The sequence below is a fragment of the Erpetoichthys calabaricus genome, chromosome 5 (assembly GCF_900747795.2).
Source record: "Erpetoichthys calabaricus chromosome 5, fErpCal1.3, whole genome shotgun sequence".
Lineage (NCBI taxonomy): Eukaryota > Metazoa > Chordata > Cladistia > Polypteriformes > Polypteridae > Erpetoichthys > Erpetoichthys calabaricus.
The window spans coordinates 160,200,590-160,220,857 of record NC_041398.2 but is presented as its reverse complement, the minus strand read 5'-3'; the positions used below and the strand labels follow the sequence as shown (position 1 = coordinate 160,220,857).

At 40.0% G+C, this 20,268-nt stretch overlaps 1 protein-coding gene across 1 annotated transcript; it reads right to left on the bottom strand.

Annotated features, from left to right (window-relative positions):
* Positions 1-13,218: 13,218 nt before the first annotated feature.
* Positions 13,219-15,456, bottom strand: LOC114652813 (uncharacterized; the record flags this gene model as incomplete). Its single annotated transcript, XM_028803124.1, is given in 3 exon segments — positions 13,219-13,249; positions 13,251-13,749; positions 14,235-15,456. Coding segments are annotated over 3 exon segments (1,626 nt in total), but the record flags the coding sequence as incomplete, so codon positions are not given.
* Between the last annotated feature and the right edge of the window lie 4,812 nt (positions 15,457-20,268).

Here is a 20,268-nt window from a genome sequence, read left to right as displayed (position 1 = left end):
CACAGTTAGAGCAGACAGAGACACAAATACCTGCGGGAAGCGGAAAGGAGGAGGACTCGATCTCTGTGTGAATACAAGGTGGTGCAACTCTGGACATGTAAACATCAAAATCTCCACTTGCTGCAGGGACATCAAACTGTTGGCCGTAAGTCTGCGTCCCTATTACTTGCCCAGAGAGTTTGGACACAGCATTGTTGTTATTGTTTACATCCCTCCTCGGGCTGACGTGGAGATAGCGGGTGACATCATCCATTCTGCTGTTGCTAAACTACAAACGCAGCACTCCAAGGCGCTTGTGCTAATCGAATTTAACCATGTGACGCTGGACAAAACATTACCTGCCTTCTCCCAGTATGTGGATTGTAACACCCGGGGAAATAGGACTATTGACCTAGTGTATGCACAAAGTTAAAGACAAATACAGCGCCTCCCCGCTGCCTGCGCTTGGGAAAGCAGATCATAACTTGGTTCCGCTTCAGCCTCACTTCAAACCAAGAGTGAGGGAGCTGCCTACAACCACACGCTCATTCAGGAAGTGGTCACCTGAGGCAGAGCAGGCTCTGAGAGTCTGCTTTGGGACTACAGACTGGGATATCCTGCAGGGATCATATAGTGAGAACATTGAGGAGGTTATTGACTGCACTACTGACTACATCAACTTCTGTATGGACATTGTAGTTCCAGTAAGAACAGTACGCTGTTATGCTAACAACAGGCCATGGATTACAAGTGACATCAAGAGCCTTTTGAACCAGAAGAAAAGGGCTTTTATAGGCAGTGATCAGCATGAGCTCAAGAACGTGCAGAAGGAACTCCGAGTCCAGCTCAGGGCGGCGAAGGAGCAGTACAGGAGAAAGCTGGAGCAGAAGTTGCAGAATAACAGCATGAAGGAAGTGTGGGATGGGATGAATATCATCACTGGCTGCAGCTCCAAGCGGTGCGCCACCATCGAAAGAGACGTGGAGAGATCAAACCAGATGAACAACTTCTTTAACAGGTTTGACCACCCTAACCCACTCTCACCTCGGAGTACTGCATCCTCCACCCATCCTTCTGCTGATACCAGCATAGGAGAGAATTTCCCCCCACCCTCAATTACAGCAGCCCAGGTAAGCAGAGAGCTGAGGAGACTTCGTGCCAGCAAAGCAGTGGGTCCAGATGGAGTATCGTCACGACTGCTGAAGGCCTGTGCATTGGAGCTGGGGAGTCCTCTACATCCATCCATCCATTTCCCAACCCGCTGAATCCGAACACAGGGTCACGGGGGTCTGCTGGAGCCAATCCCAGCCAACACAGGGCACAAGGCAGGGAACCAATCCTGGGCAGGGTGCCAACCCACCGCAGGGAGTCCTCTACAGTGCATCTTTAATCGGAGCCCGGAACAGGGGAGAGTCCCGAGGCTTTGGAAAACATCTTGCATCACCCCAGTCCCAAAGGTATCACGTCCTAGTGAGCTGAATGACTTCCGGCCTGTCGCTCTGACATCACATGTGATGAAGACCATGGAGTGGCTGCTGCTTCACCACCTGAGGCCACAGGTCCGCCACGCCCTCAACCCTCTGCATTTCGCATACCAGGAAAAGGTGAGAGAGGAGAATGCCATCATCTATATGCTACACCGATCCCTCTCCCACTTGGACAGAGGCAGTGGTGCAGTAAGAATTATGTTTCTGGACTTCTCTAACGCCTTCAACACCATCCAACCTCTATTCCTTAGGGACTAGCTGACAGAGATGGGAGTAGATTCATACCTGGTGGCATGGATCGTGGACTATCTTACAGACAGACCTCAGTATGTGCGTCTCGGGAACTGCAGGTCTGACATTGTGGTCAGCAACACAGGAGTGCCGCAGGGGACTGTACTTTCTCCAGTCTTGTTTAGCTGATATACATCGGACTTCCAATATAACTGAGTCCTGCCACATGCAAAAGTTCGCTGATGACACTGCTATCGTGGGCTGCATCAGGAGTGGGCAGGAGGAGGAGTACAGGAACCTAATCAAGGACTTTGTTAAATGGTGCGACTCAAACCACCTACAACTGAACACCAGCAAAACCAAGGAGCCGGTGGTGGATTTTAGGAGGACCAGGCCCCTCATGGACCCTGTGATCATCAGATGTGACTGTGTGCAGAGGGTGCAGACCTATAAATACCTGGGAGTGCAGCTGGATGATAAATTGGACTGGACTGCCAATACTGATGCTCTATGCAAGAGAGGACAGAGACGACTATACTTCCTTAGAAGGCTGGCATCTTTCAACATCTGCAATAAGATGCTGCAGATGTTCTATCGGACGTTTGTGGCAAGTGCCCTCTTCTATGCGGTGGTGTGCTGGGGAGGCAGCATAAAGAAGATGGACGCCTCACGCCTGGACAAACTGGTGAGGAAGGCAGGCTGTATTGTAGGCATGGAACTGGACAGTTTCACATCTATTTTTACAAAAAAAAGGATTGAAAACAAATCAACCCCCACCCCTGAGAAAGAGAGCATGGCCAATGGAGTAAAACTTAAAGCCAGTAAAAATAAATAAATTGATGAGTTTAATAGGCAGATAAAGATAAATGGAGAAGAAAAAGAAATGGGAAGAGAATCTGCTTCCTCAGTGCTTTAAGAGCTTATTCTAGATCTTACCAGGTTTTGAAAAAGTTCTGCACAGATCCTCTAAGTTAGAATTAGATTTTTTCGAATTTCAAATAATATAAAACATCAGTTAGCCACTGACTTAAAAAAGGAGAGTTAGGATTCTTCCAGTTGAGCAAGATAGGTCTACGTGCCAATAGTGTAGTAAAGGCAATTACAGTTTGTTTGTCCTTCTCCACTTTAAGCCCATCTGGAAGAACACCAAACACAGCTGTTAATGGGTTAGAAGGGATTGTGACACCAAGGCTGTCTGAAAGGCATTTAAAGATATTGGTCCAGAATGATGTTAATTTGGTGTAGGCCCAAAACATGTGACCCAGTGAGGCTAGAACTTGATTGCAGCGTTCACAGGTTGGATCTTGCCCTGGAAACATTTTGGACAGTTTTAAGCGATACAGATGTGCTCGATATATAATTTTGAGTTGAATAATTATATACTGTGCGCATATGGAGCTCAAGTGAATTCTCTGCATTGCTACATTCCACTCCATTTCTGATATGTTGAGTGAGATATCCTTTTCCCACTGTCTTCTTGGATCTTTGAAAGGGAGGGACTGTAAAATAATTTTATATATTGCAGAAATACTGTCTGAGTCTTTGAGACTGATCAATATTTTTTCCAGCATAGAGGAAAGTGGGAGATGAGGAAAATCGGGCAGGTTCTGTTTAACAAAGTTTCTAATTTGAAGATAGTGAAAGAAATGTGTTGCTGGAAAGTTAAATTTGGAATGTAATTGTTCATAGGATGCAAAGATGTTGTCTATATAAAGTATCTCTAAGTAAATTAATCCCAAATGTTTTCCAGATATTAAAAACTGCTTATGTTTGTGAGGGTTGAAAAAGGTCATTGTCATGCAGAGGGGCCACAGATAAAAGATTCTCTATCTTAAAATGCTTTCTACATTGGTTCCATATTCTGAGTGAGTGAAGCACAATTGGGTTATTAGTATATCGGCAATAACTTGCATTAATAGGGGCACAAAGCAGGGAATATAAACAAGTACTGCAGGATTTTATTTCTATTGCGCACCAAGCCTGTGTATGTTCATCTATTTGTGTCCAGGTTTTTATAGCTTGTATATTTGCTGCCCAGTAATAAAACTGAAAGTTGAATAGAGCCATGTCACCTTCTGCCTTAGGTCTTTGTAGGGTCGCTCTTTGAATACGTGGATGCTTTCTTTATAAGGTGATGCTTTAATCCTCCTGTAGAATAGAAAATAAGTTGTGAAAAGTAATATGAGGTAAACATAAGATCATAAGATAATATAATATGACAAAGAACATAAATAAACACTAAATCAAACACATTTTTTCTGAAATGATCACTGATCACTTGCCATAAAAGAAAACCACTTCTCTAAAAAAATAAATTCATAAATAAAAGCCCATTCTTTTGTATAAAAGCAGAGTGTTGTGGTTTACTTTATCATTTCCGACAGCAAAAAACATTAGGATATTCCCTGCAAGGAGTTTGCATGTTCTCCCCACCAGAGTTTCCTCCAGGTGCTCCAGTTTCCTTCCAGAGCCCAAAAACATGTTGGTAAGTTGATTTGATGTTGTTAAATTGGCCCTGTTTTCTGTGTGTGCCTATGTGTGTACCCTACATTGGACTGGCATATTTTCCTGTTCCTGCCTTATGCCCAGTGTTTGCTGGGTTTGGCTTCAGCTTCCCTGTGACCCTTTCCTGCATAAGCAAGTTAAGAAACAGATACTGATGGGATGGATAGATGTAAGTTATACAAAGAAAATAATACGTCTGCACATCAAAGACAATTTTACTCCATTTTGGAGACTTTATCACCACTTGGACATCCTGGTAGAAATGTTTAAATTATTTGAGTATGGTTAAATGAAGTAAATCCATTCATCCATCCATTATCCAACCCGCTATATCCCAACTACAGGGTCAAGGGTGTCTGCTGGAGCCAATCCCAGCCAACACGGGGCGCAAGGCAGGAAACAAACCCCGGGCAGGGCACCAGCCCACCGCAGATGAAGTAAATAAATTCCATTATTTATTAAAAATTCCCACACTCCTTTGGACACGATCAGTACGTATTGCTACATACTGTTGTTTTGTTCTTCATCTACTGCCTGAAAATTATTTGTGAATGTAAACAGGCAAGCATGAAGGGAACACCCACTAACACCCAATTGCCATCTAACAACAAACTCTCCATCTCTTTCCTTTTCACACAGTTGAATTGGCTCGGTGAAGAAATTGTGGGTGTTCCCAGGCTACATTGCTACAATATCCATAAACAATGAGTACAAACTCACCTGATGTTATGATAAGTGTAACGAGGCTCCAACAGACTGGTATGAATGGTTATCAGCTACAGCTCACTGGTAAAATTTTAATATTGTATAAGTGCAAAAGTGTATAAGAGTACAATATATTTAAAAACATGCAGTACATCGGAGGCTTGACCTGGGGCAGAGCTCATAACAGATCCTGACATAAATGCTCATTGTACTTCATATTTGAAATGCATAACATAGGTCAATGTATAGGAAAAGTAACCTCCAAAAGTACACAGGCTCAAGGAAATATAAAGAGCAAAACATAAGCTAAAATATGTGATTACCTTACTTGAAAATCAAATCCAGATTCAGAGACACTGTTAACATGGTATATGCAGTGTAATGGAACACGATGGTTCCATAAGTCACAAAGTGACCCTAACATATACAGTATGCAATAAATTGAACAAATTTTTCAAAATCAAATTTGCTTTACTAGTAGAACAAATAGACTGACACTTACTTGTGTCTACATGTTTTTGGTAGACTATGTTGACAATATCTTAACAACTGATGTTTATTGTGTATGTACATTATGGAAGAAATGTAATTACACTTGCATATGGTTGGGCTTAAGAATACTCCCCATAGAAATGCTGGCAACACAGCTGGGTTATGATAAAAAGAAAAATATGTGGCACAGCAAATAGGAGAAATGAGTAATTACAGGTAGATAGGTATCCACTTGACTGCATTCTAATCAGATATTCTATTTGTTGCAGGTTTAACAGTTCTGAATTTATGGCCCACCACCATGAGTCACTTATCACCTCTGTTATTTATCTGGTTAGATGGAGGATTTTGTGAAAAGCCTGAGTGTTCCCAGTTATGCTCCCTAATATCTGTTGGTGCAGAGTAGTGTCCACACATTACATTCTGGTATGGCATCTGCTTAGCTCAGGACTGCAAAGCACTACAGTGGGTGGCGAAGGTGGCACAGTTGGCACACAGATGCTGTCTATTCAGAATATGTATAACTTACATTGTCTTAGAAAGGCTAATAGTATTATTATTGACCCTAGCCATCCTCCTGAGACATTTCTCCCTCCTTTATTCTGGATAAACAATACAGGGCCACTAACGCTGACATGATTGGATTATGTGACAGAGTTTGACCTCAGGTCATAGGCTGCTTAACAGCCGTTTGTACATATTATTTTGTATTCACAATGTGGACAGAGTGTACACTTCTCTAGACAGGAACAAATACCACCTAGAAAAAAAACTATCCCACCTTAGATTGAATTGTGATGACCTCAATAGCAACACCAGTGAAAAAAGACTTAAAGATGCCAACACCACCCAGGAGAGGGTTATCTATAATTTTCAAGCTGGTGTAGACAGAGCTAACATATTTTCTTAATATAAATTTGTCTAAATCCATGGAAATATCTATGATTGGCTTCAGGGACAGCTTCTGGCTAGAACATTTGATTATTATTATTATTATTATTATTATTACTATTATTATTGATGCCACTGAATTATAACCTATGTTGTAATCTATAATTTTTTGCCCTCCCCCCACAATGTTTATGATGGGTCAGTGCCCATACACATTGCATTATATATAAATATATATATATGACTAATTTAGTTGTCAGTCACAACGTCTGTTAAATAAAAATGTCTGTTATACCACATATGTATAGCTAAAGAGGGCATGCACATTTTGGCTTGCAGAACAGAGTTTGATACTGCCATGGTATTAGGAGAAGCATGCAGGAGCAGCGATACAACTAAGTTTCACCTCATACAGACATACAGATCATGTGAATAGGCATTGGTAGATTGGGCCTACTAAGTGTTTGTGTGTGTTCAACTTGTTATGGGTTAGCACTCTCTCCAGGGATTGTTCTTACCTTCCACCTGATTCTTGCAGGGATAGGATCAGCTGCTTTGTGCCCCTGCCCTGGATAAGCAGGTTAGGAAGATGGATGAATTTGATTTCATATTATGTATTTCATCATTTTTTTTATTGTTTTAAAGATAATGCTTGCCATTGCTTTACATTTTTTCCCAAAATAATATTTTTATTGACTTTTTTTGTCCAACGTTCAGAGACTGCACTGTTTCTTGAAGCCTATACATGAATGTTTATTGTATATAAATTAAGTGCATCATCTCATGACTAGTAAGGATATATAGTAGTTGGGGTGAATGGGCAGCAAAAATGTACCTTTTCTCAGAGTGCATTATTTACAGTGATATCCCTGCTGTCAGGTATCCTGTTACATGATGCATTTGTTATCACACCATGCCCTCCATAACATTTCAGAAGCTCTTCTTACTTTATTGGTGTGGAGCTAGAGCTGTTTCCAGATCTCTGACAACAGGGATAACAGAGCACAGACATTCCTATTCAGAAATCAGCTTACTGAGTGCTTTGTTTACCTTTCTTGGCTTTTGGTTTTGTAGATAGTTTTAGTTATCCCTTGATTTTCTGAAACTGTTCAATACAATGTAAAGGAGAGTCAGTGTTTATTAAATTTCAAGTTCAAACTTATTGTCATGTATACATAATACAGTGAAATTTGTACTCTCATGTTTGACCAACTTGCCACACGTCAAGTTATAGTTTCAATGTCTCTTTCCTTCTGTCATTTAGTACCTTGGCCGTGTCCTGTGCCAACCTATTCTTTCCAGAGGTGTGCAACAGGCACAGATTGACAAACAAGCATGGACAGTCCACTGGCTCTTTATAGTACTCTTTCAAGCACATAGTCACATTCTCAGTGCATCTCGAATCAACATAACATTTGTTTTTGTAGTGTTGGAGGAAATAATGTGGACATGAGGAGCACATGTAATCTCTAACATAATGTACTCCCAACTGAAAATAAGCCATGGCCCACTCCGAATGAATTAGGAGTAAGTCAGTTTTGTTACCACCAGATTTAAAAAAAAAAAAAAAGACAATTTAACTGCCCACAAACTGTAATGCATCTGGGTAACCTATTCAAATCAAAGCCTCCATGGGTCAACATTCTTCTGACCTAAATAACTACCTTCACTTTAAAGGAAATTTAGCGCAAATTAAGTTATAACTTGTCCAATAAACTTGCCATATGTCATGGATCTCAGTAATATGTACATTATGAAAGGTTGCATTTAAATAATGTTAGAGGACAAGCAAAAATTCCCCAGTGCGGTAAGAAAAAAGTTTGACAGAATGTGCAACAACAGCACATTCATGACAGATTGTAAATTGCATATCAGTAAAGCAGGATGTGTCTTACCATATGTCTTAAGAACAAACCAGCTTTGAAAATAAAGAGTTATATTACTACAACTCTTTATCACTCAAACAGAACAAGTTAATGTCATATTGAAATAAGAATTTCATCTTACATCAAAGGTTAAATAAAAACAGTGACAGAAATTGTTTAGATAGATAGATAGATAGATAGATAGATAGATAGATAGATAGATAGATAGATAGATAGATAGATAGATAGATAGATAGATAGATAGATAGATAGATAGATAGATAGATAGATAGATAGATAGATAGATAGATAGATAGATAGATAGATAGATACTTTATTAATCCCAGGGGGAAATTCACAAATGTGAAATAGAAAAAAAAAATACATTTATTTTTTAGGAAAAATGAAAATAAAGGAAAAGGAAGCTTTCAGATGGAACCAGAACAAATTGGCATTAAACAGAGCTAATTACTACAATGCTTGATAGTTACTAGATAGCTTGAAGTTGTGAAGCACATGTAAGAAAAATACTGTATACTTTGCAGGACCGCTAAGCATAATTCTGTTCTTTGATTAATATAGTAGAGTGTTGTACCGTGTTAGCCATAGATTGATACAGGAGAAAGTAGGGTGAAATGACACCTTTTATTTGCTAACTAAATAAAAGGCGTAATTTCACTCTACTTTCTCCTTTGATTAATATAACATTCTCAAACTCACTTAATCTGTTACTGAGACAGGCTGCAGACTTTTTGGCTCTGAGAGGTAAGAAAATCCGAAAGCAACTGCATAAGGCATTCAAAACAAAAACTAGGCAAGATAGATCCAGTGCGGATTTAGATTTGTGTTTCATTGTATACTTTAATATTTTATTTTCTTCCCTTTTTTCTTCCTCCTAAATAAACCATCTATGGTTTAAAATATCCTAAGAATCTTTGCTCTTTAACTTTAAAAGGTGGTTCTCATTTTTATAGTATATAAAGTCAAGTTAAAACAGCCCTGGATGAGGCCCCAAGTAACTGACAACTCTAAATTTGGCCAGTGTCAGTTAGTGTGTGTGTGTGTTTGAATAACATGCCCTGTGCCCTGTGATGGACTGTTGACCCCAAGATGATTCTTAACAGTGTTGTAAAGACGGACAATGTCTCTCAGCATCCCTGAACTGGAAAAGCAGGTTGGGAAATGGACAACAGAACTGTAGTCTACTGCAAAGAACTTTAAGATACACACTAAAATTAGAATAATTCAGATTTGCCATCTGTCAATCTAACCCCCATGTTAATGTACAACAGGTAACTCAAAATAAAAGTGTCATAGTCAGTAAACAGCTGTCTCTCAACTTAATTTGTACAAACTACAGTAAATCTTAATCTTGCAAAATTTAGATATTATAAATATAAGACATAGAGTGTTGTTGTCTGGACGTTTATGCTCAACATTTACCACTCACAGCCAACAAATACACGTTCTTAAATTCACCTGGCACAACGTCACTTGAGATTTATTTACAAGAGAAATCAGAGTATCATGGTTCAAATGGCAGGAAGCAAGCAATTTATTTGTGAAATAAAGCAATCAAATTAAAGATATAACACAATAAGTCTTGTTAAATAATGTCATCATTTTTAGCAAAAACGATGCAATACTCTTACAAAATGGCAATCCATATTACTAACCGAGAATGGTAAACCGGAAGGCATGGACCCACGTACACGGTGATGGACGCAGGAGACATAGTGCGCAGGCGCCGAAAGTGCGCGTCTCATAAACCTCAAGCGAAGTGTGATCCACCGCGAACGAAGGAGTCACTGCTCAAAAACGAAAGAGCTCGACTAACGAAGGAGTCACGGCTCAAAAACGAAATAGCTCAACTAACGCCACACAGAAAAGAGGATTCTGCACACAGAAAAGAGGATTCTGCACTGCACCCCAGAGTCAAACGGAAGACACTATGGGGTCCACAAAGGTCCACAAAGATAGTACGGAAGGCACGAGAAAGTACAAAAGGCGCATGCGCCTACAACGTGCTTCTGAACTAAACGTCCACACTACACAGCATGGTCTGGGGGATTAAGAATAAACGAACTCTCCGTATTAAACGTACGGTATCCTGACACGTCCAAACCATATAGCATATGTGAATCACATTACAGTGATGCATTATTAACAGTACAACCACAGAAAACGCTCCGTATTAACAGTGAGTGCAATTATCCATATTACTAACACGCCTACAACGCGCTTCTGAACTAAACATCCACACTAAACAGCATGGTCCAGGTAATAAGAATAAACGAACTCTCCGTATTAAACGTACGGCATCCTCACACGTCCAAACCATATAGCATATGTGAATCACATTACAGTGATGCATTATTAACAGTACAACCACAGAAAACGCTCCGTATTAACAGAAAGTGCAATTATCCATATTACTAACGGTAGACAACGGATAACTAATGGAGTCACGATCACGGCTCCAAAACGATCCAGCTCCACTAACGGAGCTACAAAAGCGAGCCTGCATGGATAAAAACAATAGACGTAGGCGCCTACAACGCGCGACTGAAACCGCGGAAGCAAAACTGTCTCGGCTCCAAAACCAAACAGCTCGACTAACAGAGCTACAAAAACGAGCCCGCATGGACAAATACAATGTACATAGACGCCTACAACGCGTGTCTGAAACTGCGGAAGCAAAGCAGGCACGGGTTCAAAACGAAAGACCACAACTGACGGAGATACAAAAACGAGCCCGCCTGGATAAAATCAATGAACGCAGGCGCTTACAACGCGCTTCTCAAACAACGCAAACAAAGGAGTCACGGCTCCAAAACGAAACATCTCAACTAACGGACATACAGAAGCGAGCCCGCCTGAATACAATTAATGAACGCAGGCGCCTACAACGCGCCTCTCAAACAGAAGAGTCAATAGATAAACGGCAAAGAAAGGAACGACAGACGGCCACTAAACAATTCCGCCAATTAGCTGACAACGCATTCTGTAATGAGTCCACTATTAGTGAACATTCATTAGGATTAATGAATATCATTTGCTGTCATTGTCATTCACTTAACTTCCCTGAAGAAACATCTGGCAATACAACTAATGAGTTTACACGTTGTTGTCAAAAGGGTCAGGTCAGACTGCCTCCTTTAGATGAATATCCTGAATATCTACGGAAGTTTCTAACTAACAATGTACCCGAAAGTAAAAACTTTATGGACTGCATTAGATCCTACAATAGTTCATTTGCTTTTGCATCTACCGGGGTAAATATCAGGCCACCAGCTGGCAATGGCCCATACTGCTTTCACGTATGTGGACAAATATTACATCGGATTGGAACAGTGCACCCTCAACCAAATCATGAACGCAAATATGCACATATCTACATGTTAGATCCAGATGATGCGATCTATCAGTGGATGAACCTTCCTGAAAACAAGCAATGCACAAGCTGATAATGAGAAACGTCGCTGAAGTCATAAACAATCACCCATTAGCTAAGTCTATAAAAATGCTACATGAGGATGAAAGAGAGGCCAATACAAAAGCAGAAGCAGAAGGTGTAGCGCCAACTACAATTGCTGTAGTGTTAATAAAGGACAAAGAACAAGATCCAAGACGATACAATCTTCCCATCGTTAATGAAGTTGCAATTGTCTTTCAAAGTAAAGATGGTGAGCCTCCATTTGACCACGATATTGTCCTGCATTTACGTCCTGATGGAACCAACAAACCTATCTTCCAACGCATAGACATTTGTTTTCCAAAACTTGATACTTTGACATACCCCATTTTGTTTCCAACTGGACAAGAAGGATGGAGTGCTCTCATTTCCAGATATTAAAAACATCAAGCACAGAAACGATCGCGTGAATCCATGAAAGAATATTTCTCCTACAGACTCTCTGTAAGAGACGAGTTTAATCCATTACTCAATGCAGGAAAGCTAACTCAACAATACATAGTTGACGTTTATATTCGAGCAGAATCAAATGATCTCCAGTGGATTAGAAACAACCAACCTACACTGCGAGCCGATAACTACAAATCACTGATAGACTACATAAATCGTGATGCTGACGTGATGGATCACCCTGCTGGAAAACCAGTTATTCTACCATCTACCTTTCAAGGCAGCCAACGTAATATGCAACAGCATTACCAGGATGCAATGGCTATCGTAAGAAAGTTTGGCAAACCTGATCTATTTATCACTATGACCTGCAATCCTAAATGGAAAGAAATTACAAATAATCTTATGCCATGGCAAAGAGTGGTTCATCGTCCGGATTTAGTTGCAAGAGTCTTTAGACTTAAACTAAATAACCTGCTGAAAGATATCAAAAATAGATCTCTGTTTGGGACTGTTAAAGCCATTATCCACATTATCGAGTTTCTGAAGAGAGGTTTGCCGCACGCCCATATATCAAAACAGTATTGTTAGAATGTGACCCTGTAAGTACTTTTGCTTCAATAACATTGTCTGTCATGGTGTTGATGACTAAATGTGTACCGTTGCATAAACCTTGTTTAGTATTAAGGTTTCTTAATAGCATGACTATTCTCCCGAATTTAAGGTTAAGATTGTGTTGTGGTAACCTGGCTGGGTTAATAGTGTTTAAATATTCTAAGGGGAAATTAAGATGCTCATTCTCGTCCTCAGAATCAACATTGTCAGTACTTAGAAAGAGGCGGCTTTCTCCAGGAAGTAACGCAATGACCTGGTTATTTATGCGATCAACGTCAATATTCTTTGGACATAATATAGCCCGTTGTGTTAATAGTGGTATCTGGTCTAATGAGATTGCTGTTCCAAACACCTCTGTCACTAAGTCGTCGCAGATAAAGGCTTGAGGGATCTGAATAATATCTGGGTGAAGTCCATATGTATTGGTAAGGTTTCCATCTCCTAGCTGCAATAACCAATTGGTATATTCTGGATCTGGACATCGCATGTTTTGTACCAAATGTATTGTCTCAAAGTAATGCCAATTGTCTGCGTATTTCAAATTGGACTGAACAATAGCTGAACGCATGGCATGTGGAACAATAGCTAAGCATTGTCGAAAATCTCCTCCTAATAACTTTTCCTCCAAATGGAATATTATTATTCATTAACGTTTGGAGAAGTTTATCAATGGTGTTGAGTAAATGACTGGATGCCATTGTACATTCGTCTAAAATCAATAATTTTGCAAGACGGATTTCTTGTGCATTGTTACTGTTCATTTTCATAGTTGATACCGATGTTTCCGTGATTGGGACTGGAAGTTTGAATAAGGAGTGACATGTGCGACCATTTATCAACAAATTAGCTGCTACTCCGGTTGTAGCTGATGCGATAATTAACTGTTGTTTTGCAGTAAAGAAATGTATAAGTGTTTCATAAAGGTATGTCTTTCCGCTTCCCCCAGGGCCGTCAAGAAAATAGCATTTGGGTATGGGGCTGTCGTCTTCTGTGGCAAGAACAATCTTACTAAAAGCAGCAGATTGTAAGGTATTTAAACTGGAAATCATAGTTTGCACAATATGTTGTTCTTCTTGCAGATTTATTGGTGTTGAATGTAGAGTTGGTAATGAATCTGGAACATTTGGTAAATTGAAGTTATCTAACGTATATCCAACTGAATGTCTTTAAGTGCATAGGCCTCACAGTTGATGCAGGAATCATCGTTTCCATGTAGCTTCTGGCATATGTCTTCTATCATTCCTCGTTTGTTTGTATTCCAGAGGTGCAATGGATTTGATGGGGAGGAGAATGCACAGATATAAGCAAACAGTTGGCGAACTTGACCTGGCATTGAATACGATATTGCATCATTTAGAGTTTTCTGCCAAAGTGTATCATTCAATAAATATCCTTTGTCATTTACTGCTTTTTGGAATGTCTTACAGAGTTTGATGGTGTTGCCAATCCGAACAGTTTTAATGTCGTCAAATGACGTAGCTCCGGTTTCATGTTGAAGAAGTAACCGTAGATAAAACCTTTCCGGGTCCTTTATACTGACAGTGTACATTCGGCCTATGACATTATTACTGTGGTGATGTCATTTTCTCCAGAACGTACCATTGTCATCCCAAACATAGTGAACCGGAATCTCCCAGTACTTCCACTGGTGAGCATCCTGATCGTTTTGATTGACTTTAAACCACACGGTAAATTTAGTATCTTTTGTGGCCGCTCTCTTCGCTGCTTGGACCTCATTACCTGCATGAAAACAGACATTTTGTTTGTGCTCCAAATGAACTGGCAAACAACATATTGTGTGGCTCTGATTGTGCATTGGAAAGCAATATATTCTCCACATGGCCTCTGGAGCACTGACGTACCGTGAATCTACATACATTCGAGTTTCATTGTGATCATTTCTTTCAGATACTGACACATTAGCACAATCATGGCCCTTGTAAACGTATTTGTATAGATACTTAACGCTTTTTACTGTAGCGCAGATTTCAACATTTATATGGCAGTTGTATCGTAAACATAAATACGGATTGTATGGTACGACCCAGCTATTGTCAATTTGACAACCCGGAATAATTTCCAATGCATTTGTCTTTCTTCTCATATACTTAGGATATCCGTTAATATTTCCAAGTGTAACATCTTGGAAATCTTTGGGAAATCCTTTAGAACATTTGCCATTAACCATACATGGACTGTTTGGATTTCTATTGCCACATGGTGTATGAATCATATTTCCGATAACAATTTGAAAGAGACGCAGAGAAGTGTCACGGTGTGGAATTTCAGCTTTCACTATTTTATTGATGTCATCTTCTGTGCGAATTTTGGAATCATCATCAAGTATTAGTAATATATGGGCGTGCGGCAAACCTCTCTTCTGAAACTCGATAACGTGGATAATGGCTTTAACAGTCCTAAATAGAGATCTGTTTTTGATATCTTCCAGCAGGTTATTTAGTTTAAGTCTAAAGACTCTTGCAACTAAATCCGGACGATGTTCCACTCTTTGCCATGGCATAAGATTATTTGTAATTTCTTTCCATTTAGGATTGCAGGTCATAGTGATAAATAGATCAGGTTTGCCAAACTTTCTTACGATAGCCATTGCATCCTGGTAATGCTGTTGCATATTACGTGGGCTGCCTTGAAAGGTAGATGGTAGAATAACTAGTTTTCCAGCAGGGTGATCCATCACGTCAGCATCACGATTTATGTAGTCTGTCAGTGATTTGTAGTTATCGGCTCGCAGTGTAGGTTGGTTGTTTCTAATCCACTGGAGATCATTTGATTCTGCTCGAATATAAACGTCAACTATGTATTGTTGAGTTAGCTTTCCTGCATTGAGTAATGGATTAAACTCGTCTCTTACAGAGAGTCTGTAGGAGAAATATTCTTTCATGGATACACACGATCGTTTCTGTGCTTGATGTTTTTTACATCTGGAAATGAGAGCACTCCATTCTTCTTGTCCAGTTGGAAACAAAATGGGGTATGTCAAAGTATCAAGTTTTGGAAAACAAATGTCTATGCGTTGGAAGATAGGTTTGTTGGTTCCATCAGGACATAAATGCAGGACAATATCGTGGTCAAATGGAGGCTCACCATCTTTACTTTGAAAGACAATTGCAACTTCATTAACGATGGGAAGATTGTATCGTCTTGGATCTTGTTCTTTGTCCTTTATTAACACTACAGCAATTGTAGTTGGCGCTACACCTTCTGCTTCTGCTTTTGTATTGGCCTCTCTTTCAACCTCATGTAGCATTTTTATAGACTTAGCTAATGGGTGATTGTTTATGACTTCAACGACATTTCTCATTATCAGCTCTGTGCATTGCTTGTTTTCAGGAAGGTTCATCCGTTGATAGATCGCGTCATCTGGATCTAACATGTAGATTTGTGCATATTAGCGTTCGTGATTTGGTTGAGGGTGAACTGTTTCAATCCGATGTAATATTTGTCCACATACGCGAAAGCAGTATGGGCCATTGCCAGCTGGTGGCCTGATATTTACCCCGGTAGATGCAAAAGCAAATGAACTATTGTAGGATCTAATGCAGTCCATAAAGTTTTTACTTTCGGGTACATTGTTAGTTAGAAGCTTCCGTAGATATTCAGGATATTCATCTAAAGGAGGCAGTCTAACCTGACCCTTTTGACAACAACGTGTAAACTCATTAGTTGTATTGCCAGTTGTTTCTTCAGGGAAGTTAAGTGAATGACAATGACAGCAAATGATATTCATTAATCCTAATGAATGTTCACTAATAGTGGACTCATTACAGAATGCATTGTCAGCTAATTGGCGGAATTGTTTAGCGGCCGTCTGTCGTTCCTTTCTTTGCTGTTTATCTATTGACTCTGCTGTTTGAGAGGCGCGTTGTAGGTGCCTGTGTTCATTAATTGTATTCAGGTGGGCTCGCTTCTGTATGTCCGTTAGTTGAGATGTTTTGTTTTGGAGCCGTGACTCCTTTGGTTGCGTTGTTTGAGAAGCGCGTTGTAGGCGCCTGCGTTCATTTTTTTTATCCAGGCGGGCTCGTTTTTGTAGCCCCGTTAGTCGTGCTCTTTCTTTTTGGAGCCGTGCCTGCTTTGCTTGCGGCATTTCAGACGCACGCTGTAGGCACCTGCGTTCATTGATTTTATCCAGGCGGGCTCGTTTTTGTATCTCCATCAGTTGTGGTCTTTCGTTTTGAACCCGTGCCTGCTTTGCTTCCGCAGTTTCAGACGCGCGTTGTAAGCATCTATGTACATTGTATTTGTCCATGCGGGCTTGTTTTTGTAGCTCCGTTAGTCGAGTTGTTTGGTTTTGGAGCCGAGACAGTTTTGCTTCCGCGGTTTCAGACGCGCGTTGTAGGCGCCTACGTCTATTGTTTTTATCCATGCGGGTTCGCTTTTGTAGCTCCGTTAGTTGAGCTGGATCGTTTTGGAGCCATGATCGTGATTCCATTAGTTATCCGTTGTCTACCGTTAGTAATATGGATAATTGCACTTACTGTTAATACGGAGCGTTTTCTGTGGTTGTACTGTTACTAATGCATCACTGTAATGTGATTCACATATGCTATATGGTTTGGACGTGTGAGGATGCCGTACGTTTAATGTGGAGAGTTCGTTTATTCTTATTACTGGGACCATGCTTTGTAGTGTGGACGTTTAGTTCAGAAGCGCGTTGTAGGCGCGTTAGTAATATGGATAATTGCACTCACTGTTAATACGGAGCGTTTTCTGTGGTTGTACTGTTAATAATGCATCACTGTAATGTGATTCACATATGCTATATGGTTTGGATGTGTGAGGATGCCGTACGTTTAATACGGAGAGTTCGTTTATTCTTATTACCCGGACCATGCTGTGTAGTGTGGATGTTTAGTTCAGAAGCGCGTTGTAGGCGCATGCACCTTTCGTACTTTCTCGTGCCTTCCGTACTATCTTTGCGGACCTTTGCGGACCCCGTAGTGTCTTCCGTTTGACTCTGGGGTGCAGTGCAGAATCCTCTTTTCTGTGTGCAGAATCCTCTTTTCTGTGTGGTGTTAGTTGAGCTATTTCATTTTTGAGCCGTGACTCCTTCGTTAGTTGAGGTCTTTCGTTTTTGAGCGGTGACTCCTTTGTTCGCGGTGGATCACACTTCGCTTGCGGTTTATGAGACGTGCGCTTTCGGCGCCTGCGCACTATGTCTCCTGCGTCCATCGCCGTGTACCTGGGTCCGTGCCTTCTGGTTTACCATTCTCGGTTAGTAATATGGATACCAAGGAAAACTCATTCAAGGACAACACACCATCTTTACTACAAATGTTGTGTATAAAGAAATATTCCAATAAATCTTTCTAATGTGCCATGCTATGGTTTCTTTACTTCCTTTGTTCGTCATCTACATCTTTACACTCCAATATATCTCATACATACATCAATTTATTTCGGGTTACCCAACACCAGGGGTTGGCGAGTGAAGCGAGCAGGGGGCGGAGCCCCCTAGTAATTTCCTAAACAAGAATACTTCTTTTAAATGGTGGGAATAAGCTTCCATAATTTTATGTAATATGATGCTACAGGTAAAAAAGTTCTAGAATATTTATGTTTCCCATTCTTAGATTACCAGTGTAGTTTGACTTAGAAATTAACTTATCTCATGTTTTACAGTGTCCTTTACAACTTTGCACAGTCACAATCTAACTAGTTGAAAAAGAAATACAAAAAATAACATTTCTGTTATATACCAACATGATCAGTGATATTTGAGTGCCAGAGGTGATTAATCTAAATGCTACATAAAACCATGATCATAATAGCAAGGCATTATAACCAGAGTGAACCATTTACGACAAATACTAGTCTGCAAGGGTAGAGCCATAATTGGAAGCACCTAATCAGAAAGAGGTGTCACATAAGATTTAATTAATTTCTTGTTGCTTGGATTAGCCTACATCAGGGGTGGCCAGCTCCTATCCTGGAGAGCCGTAGTGGCTACAGGTTTTCATTCTAACGTGTTTTGTTATTTACTGACTAGTTTTTCCTACTAATTAACATCATTTAATTTATTTGCTATTTAAAACTCAGACCCTTTAAATCAGGGCTGAGCAACATCAGTCCTGAAGGGCTACTGTTTTTGTTCCAACCCACTTGCTTTTTGAGAAATCATTCATTCCTGATGAAGCATTTATTGCTCACGTTTAATTTTTCTGTTTCATTTTAGTTGTGTCACTTGTTAAGATTTTGATTCTTAAACTGTTGTATTCATTGTTTTAATTGCTCCTTGTTAGCAATGATATACAAATGACAAGGAACTAGTGGTTCTGCATCTAGCTTGTCTCTATTGCCACCTATGTGTATTCATCATTCCCTATTTGGTTTAATTAAGTGAAGAACTGAAGATTACTCATCCATTTTAGGCTTCAAATCACTTGGATGATATATGTATCATTAGAAAGGAAAAAAAAACTTATATGATAGAAATAAAACATTAACAAGCCATGATATTAAATAAGATCTGTTATTTGGCTTTTAATTAAGCAACTGGTTTGGAACAAAAATCTGCAGCCACTGCGGCTCTCCAGGATCAGAGTTGGCCACCCCTGACCTACATCATATTCAATGACAGAGAAAGAGCAGACAAAGGAATATAACCACAATTAACAATACACATAAGTAACACTGTCTATTGGACTGTTCATAACTTGATTTCAGAAAGGGCAATAATCATATACCAAAATTCAGACTCAAATACTTAAAAAAAAGCTGCACTGCAGGACAGAAGGCATTAACAAGCTACACAGCAAGCAACCCACAGCCTGGTGGGCAACTGGACTGTAAAGACATAGGTGTTGCTGAGCAGATGAATTAACTAACTACCTGGACAAGAGAGCATGCCTGCTGTGGCACAGAGAAAACAGACAACAAGTATTTGAGTGTTTACTGGCTTCACAAACACAAGATACTATAGCTGCCACCTTACTATACATATAGTTGAATAGAAATTATAAACAGCCTAATATTTGGCTTACTGGACAGACACAAAGCAGATATTATTCCAATGGACAACAGCACAGTGGAAGTTTTCTTAAAGTGCACAAAAGAAGCAACAAACTAAAACTAAGTTAATTTTAAAAACAGTCAAGAGAAAACTTTAAAATAAATAAAACAAACAGCCATGCTGTTTTTCTTAACGCATGGGCACATTGGGCAGTTGCCTGGGGGCCCCATGCTAATCAATGTATGTTGTGACTTTCTGAGTGGTTGTGTATGTAGGGGCCCCAGTGCACTGCTTTGTCTGGGGGCCTATAATGCAGTTAAGACAGCCCTGACCATGTGTCATTCTTTAAAGTGCCAAACAGGCCATATATCACATATTTTTGTGCGTAATCTATTGGTTTACCTTTGAACACTATTAGTTTATGAATACAGTGATCCCTCGCTATATCGCGCTTCGCCTTTCGCGGCTTCACTCTATCGCAGATTTTATATGTAAGCATATTTAAATATATATTGCGGATTTTTTGCTGGTTCGCGGATTTCTGAGGACAATGGGTCTTTTAATTTCTGGCACATGCTTCCTCAGTTGGTTTGCCCAGTTGATTTCATACAAGGGACGCTATTGGCACATGGCTGAGAAGCTACCCAGCTTACTTTCTCTCTC